This window comes from Centruroides sculpturatus, unplaced genomic scaffold (genome assembly GCF_000671375.1).
Source record: "Centruroides sculpturatus isolate CEXI.00-Female unplaced genomic scaffold, Cexi_2.0 scaffold539, whole genome shotgun sequence".
In the NCBI taxonomy this organism is placed as follows: Eukaryota; Metazoa; Arthropoda; class Arachnida; order Scorpiones; family Buthidae; genus Centruroides; species Centruroides sculpturatus.
Genome location: NW_019384823.1, coordinates 182,461 through 190,463, shown reverse-complemented (window position 1 = coordinate 190,463; position 8,003 = coordinate 182,461). Strand labels below are relative to the sequence as shown.

The window sequence follows — 8,003 nt, the reverse complement described above, 5'->3', positions numbered from 1 at the left end:
GAGTAGCGTGGGTGTCAGCCGCCCGGGGCGGAGGAAAATTTCGCCGTCCCGTTATTTAGGTATCTCAATTTAAAAGACTAAAATTCAGTTTCGTAACAGAAGAACAAGTAATGAAAATTTCCTTGCCAGTGTAGCCACCTGTTCAAAATAACTCCATTGAATATTGGAGGTGTATATGAAAACAAATGAATCGTACAAGCAAAAAACAAGGGGGTGACAGAGCTGTGCACACGGTGAGTCAATTCCCGGACTATTCCATGCTCATTTCAATCGGTCCGAATCGTAGGTGCGACGAGACTATGGGATAAAATGGTTCAAATTTTTACAAGATATTATTATTATTTATTGTGAAATTTTGCCGCCCCCACTACGCTACGCCACTGCTATAGACTATTTGTGGTAAAGTTTTAGTTTGCTGACAAGGTGTATAACAACATGATATAGCTTATTAAATATAATAGGAGATTTATTAAACAGATTAAATGTTATAATATTTTATTTATGGACTGACACTACTAAACCACAAAACTAATTTTTTAGACAAAAAAATCTGAATTCCAGCACCAATCATATAAGGCGTTGATGTCGTTAATTGGTCTAACATTTACTCAATGGATATGGATTATTCTCTCTTTCTAAGACATGACAACTTTTGCACTCTCTCCTTGCTCCCAAAAACACACGATGACCCTTCCGGACTGACCAATCACATGACTTCTCTGGAAGTGCTATCAGAGATTCACGCGACCACTAGTAGATATGAGCGCTCGCATTGGCCAGTTTTTAATTCTTACAATTAAAAAGTTATAGCATGCTCTATCTTTCAGGCAATGAAACTTTTGCTTTTCAAAGTAGAAAAAAAAGTTCAATTGGTCATAGAGCAATAAAGATTGTTTAGTTGCCGACTCACAGATGAATGGGAAGTTTTCTAGACCGATTTATTAAACTCTATATTTTATTATTTAATTATATAATATCCGTTCCGATTCTCATATCATCATAATTTCAAAATTAATCATAATAAAAACTTTTCCAAAAATTTAGTAAACATTTTCTTAATATTGTTATTATTGACTTATCAGAAATTTAATTTTTAACCGAGTATCTAATACAGTATTATTTAAATAAGTATATTAGATCATGATAAAAACAAAGCTATGCAATAACTTCTGAAAACTTGATTGACAAAATTTTATGACAATGTGTAAAATAAAACAGAGTAAATATTAAAAAGTTGAAAAATTCTATACTTTTTCAAGATGCTTAAAGATGTTGTTGAAGTATCTTAAGTTTATACTAAAAAGGACCCAAAACAAGGAAATGGATATCTTAGTATAAGGTAAATCGAGGGAAAGGGTGCGCATTTCGGAAAACCGTTCTGTATCCAATAATATGGGACACATTAAAGAATGAATTATAGTAGAACATTCTATAATTGTTAATCTCTTCAGGAAAAATATTATTTTTAAAGACATGATAATAGAAAATTAATTACAACAAATATGTATAAGATATTTATACTAATACTGTATTTGTACATGTAATCTAATAAGCGATAGTTTATCCTATAATTATAAAATACCACAATTAAAATAGTATTAGAGTATGTACAATACCTCCCCTTATGTGGGTGTTAAGTTATTTTGAATAAACGTAACATTATTCATTAAAAATACATGTTGAAGTAAAACCATAAGTTGCAGTTGTTAAATTCATCTTTTATCTCTATGGTAGCCAACGGTAAATTGAAAGATAACTGATTAAATTTATTCTTATCTTAACAATTTGAATTTTTAGCTTCCGGAATAGGACGAATAACGTTAGAATAAGAAACATGAAAATAATTTCAGTTCTCTTGAAGTTCTATATTTTGTAAGAATAAAATGATTACTTTTTGCGAAAAATTCACTGCAAATGTAACGATAAATCTTCCGTTTTCCGCAAAGTGAATGGCATTGATAATAAAATGAGTTTGATAATTCGGTTTGCAGAAAGATGAGAATTTTACTTTGAGGATTCGCATCTTCCAAAGCTTCCAGAGCATATTTTCTTTAGTTCTTTAGTGAGTTTTCATTAAAACTTTTTTATTTCGAAGTTTTAATTTTATTAAAATTTTATACTTAATACAACTCGAGTATTATTATTATTAAAGTTGTATTCATGAGTATCAATTTAGCAGGAATAAGAATGACGTAGGAATGTGTACAAATGTAAAAGATTTTTGAAAATCACGAGTTCGATAAAAGGGTGATAATATTATTAATTTCTAACTACTCGATAAATAATAATTGTTAACAAAAATAAATGCGGAAAGTTCTCTTGTAAGTATAGATTTACGAATTGCAAAGGGGAAAGATTTCTTGATTTGGTTATGATAAATTATATTAATTTTTTATAATTTTGGTAATCCGGAGTTGAGAAAGCTGTTTCTCACTCTTGTTTGGCTTCAGATCAGGAAGATCCGCCCGCAAGGTCACTAGAATGGGTTTTAGTAGTATATGATTTGGGGGACAGGAAGTTCTTACGAGCTACCTGTCAGTTTTTCCTGACACCAGCCTAATTAGAGTGTTAGACATGCTGATGATTAAATTTAAATACTTTTCCGAAAGGGAGGGATCGTGGACCCGTGATAAGACTGGCGTTGAGTTGAGTTCAATAACGAGACCATTTAAATCAAAAAGGAAACAAAATTTAATGAGGACAAAATATAAGGAAAAAAACAACAATTGATACATAAAGACCCTTATCTATTCGCGAGAGAGAGAGCTTACAACAACTTAGACATAGTATTTCGACAGTAGCTCTTGGTCTCGGTCTTCTTATTCTATGATGAAGCGAAGGCGGCGAATTGTTTTGGAGGACGAGGGTCATGGAGGAGGATGAAGACGCTGAACTCGTAGTTGTGCAAACCAGAATATTTTTCGAGAACTTCCTCTATGGCAATGTCATATTTCTGTTGACAGTCCCGAATGGCGGAAAATCGCTCATTTTATCGCCAGTTTCGTCCAGTACGAGTCATAGATTTTAAGTTTATGTCCGCTAACGGGATGTACAGAGGGGGTAGATACACAGATGGTGTCTAAGTTGGAGTTAAGAACCTGTGAAAGGGAAGTTGATTTTCCCTTTTGGCACAAAAGTGATAGATGTGTTTTCCATTAATGAAAACACGTAAAAAAATATTTTCTCACGCTAATTCGATAAACAATTTAAGGGAGAATAATTTAGTTGTCTAAAGAAAGTTTTTGATGGAGGAAATCTCTTGGAATATGATCCAGATTAGGGCCGTTTTCTAGACCGATTTATTAAACTCTATATTTTATTATTTAATTATATAATATCCGTTCCGATTCTCATATCATCATAATTTCAAAATTAATCATAATAAAAACTTTTCCAAAAATTTAGTAAACATTTTCTTAATATTGTTATTATTGACTTATCAGAAATTTAATTTTTAACCGAGTATCTAATACAGTATTATTTAAATAAGTATATTAGATCATGATAAAAACAAAGCTATGCAATAACTTCTGAAAACTTGATTGACAAAATTTTATGACAATGTGTAAAATAAAACAGAGTAAATATTAAAAAGTTGAAAAATTCTATACTTTTTCAAGATGCTTAAAGATGTTGTTGAAGTATCTTAAGTTTATACTAAAAAGGACCCAAAACAAGGAAATGGATATCTTAGTATAAGGTAAATCGAGGGAAAGGGTGCGCATTTCGGAAAACCGTTCTGTATCCAATAATATGGGACACATTAAAGAATGAATTATAGTAGAACATTCTATAATTGTTAATCTCTTCAGGAAAAATATTATTTTTAAAGACATGATAATAGAAAATTAATTACAACAAATATGTATAAGATATTTATACTAATACTGTATTTGTACATGTAATCTAATAAGCGATAGTTTATCCTATAATTATAAAATACCACAATTAAAATAGTATTAGAGTATGTACAATACCTCCCCTTATGTGAGGTCCTGGGCTGGGATGAAAAACATTCTTTTAGCCATATATCAAAACAAAAACGAATCTTGATCTTCACGATTAATTAAAATTAAGGGAATTACATTTTAAAGGAAAAGGAGAAAAATAAAATTATTTTTGTATTAAAACCACGCAAAAAAGAGAGAAAAATTAGTAAATTAAATTCTTTATAAGACCAGACGAACAAAAAATAAAATGTTAGTTAAGGTACAAGGTTTATTCAACACCGAACGAAAGACGAACCTCGTTTTTCTCGGGAACCGATCTGGTCTAATTTCACCTGGTAACAGATTGACCAATCTGGGACCGTGAAAGGGGATTAATAGCCAATAAAGTGACGATTTGCGAGACGAAAAGATATTTAAGCCCTGGCCACAAGGATACTTGGTTCTTTGACGTGGCGTCCCGTGAGGCTATATCCTTAGCTGGGATGCTTCTCGCAAGGTTCCACCTTCGTCCTTAGCCGATGTATCCTCTGAAAGTTATAGACCTTCATTGAGAGAAACTTTGGAAATTCCGATCTGCATTCACCAGATATCGTTTCCTGTTCGACAACTTGTCTTAGAATGCAACATCCGGCCAGCGAAAGGAAACCACCTTTGTCACCGGACTTTCTTCTTCTTCTTTGAAGACTACGCGCCGAACTATACAAGGATTTAAACCCTTCGTGACTATGAACTTTTTGTAAGTAACTTGTCTAATAAACGGGTTGTGTTGTTTGTAAACGAGGCATCTATCTCTGACTCAACTGCTCCCACATGACGTTGATTGTTACCGCTTGGCAATCCAGATGGCAATGGAGACGATGACGATATATATATCGTATGTTATCGTTAACCCCGTTTTTTAAATTTCTCCCCCCCCCTCGGCCCTCCACTTATATTAAAATATATATGAAATTAGCGTCATCACTCCTAAATAGAGAGGAGAGACAACGCATCTTGATTTTTCGGTATAAACAGGGCGGAACAGTACAAAATTTACTATAAAAAATGATTATTCTCTTAACTTCAACTAACTGCATAAAAATTCACACACATAAAAACGCTAGCTGTAAAAGTAATTCCTTTTTAAATACCATGGAGATTTCAGAATGAATTTAACTTGTTCGGTCATCTTCATTGTTCCTTGTCTACTAACACAACTGGTCCAGTATATAAACTGCTTTAATATTTAACACTTATTCCAAAATGTTTGCAGTATGAATCATTAAAGTGGTTTTAATTAACCCCGTTTAAATTACAACATTAAAACATGGTTCTCAGATCAGTACTAGTCTATAGACCAGCGGAGTAGCGTGGGTGTCAGCCGCCCGGGACGGAGGAAAATTTCGCCGTCCCGTTATTTAGGTATCTCAATTTAAAAGACTAAAATTCAGTTTCGTAACAGAAGAACAAGTAATGAAAATTTCCTTGCCAGTGTAGCCACCTGTTCAAAATAGCTCCATTGAATATTGGAGGTGTATATGAAAACAAATGAATCGTACAAGCAAAAAACAAGGGGGTGACAGAGCTGTGCACACGGTGAGTCAATTCCCGGACTATTCCATGCTCATTTCAATCGGTCCGAATCGTAGGTGCGACGAGACTATGGGATAAAATGGTTCAAATTTTTACAAGATATTATTATTATTTATTGTGAAATTTTGCCGCCCCCACTACGCTACGCCACTGCTATAGACTATTTGTGGTAAAGTTTTAGTTTGCTGACAAGGTGTATAACAACATGATATAGCTTATTAAATATAATAGGAGATTTATTAAACAGATTAAATGTTATAATATTTTATTTATGGACTGACACTACTAAACCACAAAACTAATTTTTTAGACAAAAAAATCTGAATTCCAGCACCAATCATATAAGGCGTTGATGTCGTTAATTGGTCTAACATTTACTCAATGGATATGGATTATTCTCTCTTTCCAAGACATGACAACTTTTGCACTCTCTCCTTGCTCCCAAAAACACACGATGATCCTTCCGGACTGACCAATCACATGACTTCTCTGGAAGTGCTATCAGAGATTCACGCGACCACTAGTAGATATGAGCGCTCGCATTGGCCAGTTTTTAATTCTTACAATTAAAAAGTTATAGCATGCTCTATCTTTCAGGCAATGAAACTTTTGCTTTTCAAANTCGACGTAGACTTAATCTTTTACATTCTCCATTAAAAGTAGGTTCTCTGCAGCGGCAATTAGTTTCACCTTTGAAAACTCAGCCGCTGAATCTGACTGTCGGGTTGAATTTACATCTTTTGACTCGGGGCACATTGAAACATCGAGAAATGAAAAAATTTAGGGTGTTTTTCTGTATGCGTTAATATGAAGTGTGCTTATGGGAGACAAGATTTTGTTCACCCCCACTTTGAACATTAATAACCTCTATGCCATTTGACAAAAGTTTATGAAATTCTACAAAATGTTTGTGTGTTAGGAGAAAATGTCTCTAGAAATTTTCAGGAAAATTGAACCATTGGTTCGGGAGTTATGGCTCTACACTCTTTTGATTTCCGGAACCAATCTAAAGACGTAAAGGTAATGGTAAAAATTATCAGGGATGAAAATAAAGTCTAGCAACAATGTTGCCAGCTTTTTTATATAGGTCAGGATTGCGGTTTATTCTATTTTAAGCCTCTTAATAGTAGTTATTGCGTAGAGAAGATATATGGATTATACATAATGTACTTTACATACAGTAATTCTATGAATAAACTGAGTAACTGTTTTCATCAATTCATACTACAAAAATACTTATTTAACAATAGTTACTCCAATTGAAAATTTGATTTAAAATATAATTATTTAATACATCTTAAAAATAATTTTATATAAAATTTATAAAAAATTTTTGAAAAAGTTCAACCTACCTGATATCAATTAAATTTAATTCTGTAGCCGGATTAGGCAAATAAGATCTTTTTAAAGACGTCAATTGATTTTTATTCAAATTTAACTGTTTAAGATTGCAGAACGATTTAAACGATCCATCATCTATACGTTTAATCTTGCATTCGGTCATTTCGATTTTTAGTAAACTGTTAGAAATCGAAGAGAAGCTCTTATTGATACGCAAAACTTTGCTTTTTGTCACTGTCAATTTTGTTAGGTGATGAAGATCCGAGAGTAAAGACCAATTCCAATTATATAAGTACGAAACGTTTTTCATTACGAATTCCTCTAAGCTGTGTTCTAAACCTCTAAAAGGAGACGTTTTGCTCAAAGGAGGACCGAGAAATGGCAAAATCACGTCAGAAAATTCTATTCTGTTCACCTTGATATCTTCAAAAATATACTCTGGAAGGGCTGGAAAATGACAGTTCTCCAAAGTAAAAGTTTCAACTTTCCATCTGTCAACTGATTTTATATGATTTTCAAATTCATCCATATCATACCAATCGCAGTAAATAACTGAGCGATCATTTATACAATTCTTTACAAAAAATTTAATTAATAACAGAATTAAAATGATTTTCATGTTTCTTCTAATATCACTCTTCCTATTCTGAAAACTCAAAATGTGCATTGTTATTACTTTTCTAAGATAAGAATATATTTACCTACTACCTTTCAAATTATCCAATGTATAGATAACAAGCGATTAATTCAGCCTGAAATTTACTCTTCACTCAGACATCTGTTAATGAATGACAGTTAAATAATATAGACGAATAAAAAAAAAAAACATTTTAAATAATTTATAATTTGTTAAATGAAGAAACTCTCATATAAAATATATATTTACAGCGTTTTTGTTTACTTGATTAATAAGTTCTACACCTTTAAACATTTTATGAATCAGTAAATTATCTACGAAATATATTCTTAAGTTTATTTTTATTATATTAAATTCAATTTCTATGAATATAGGGGTTTAAAATTTATTTTCTTTACAATCTATGAGGTTTACTGAGTAAATTTATTCCGTATTCTACAGGGGTCGATAATAAATGAAAGCCTGAAAGCTCATCGGTTTAGGGAATATTCCCTATTTAAAAT

General features: G+C 32.1%; 1 protein-coding gene across 1 annotated transcript; it reads right to left on the bottom strand.

The window, feature by feature from the left end:
• Positions 1 to 6,870: 6,870 nt before the first annotated feature.
• LOC111629957 lies at positions 6,871 to 7,392 on the bottom strand. The gene has a single exon (XM_023373921.1). It carries the CDS (start codon positions 7,390 to 7,392, stop codon positions 6,871 to 6,873), a length of 522 nt encoding a protein of 173 aa, XP_023229689.1.
• Positions 7,393 to 8,003: the final 611 nt, after the last annotated feature.

Bases quoted from the DNA above. Each gene is read 5' to 3' on its own strand.
- LOC111629957 (XM_023373921.1), bottom strand. From the start codon at position 7,392: ATGGATGAATTTGAAAATCATATAAAATCAGTTGACAGATGGAAAGTT.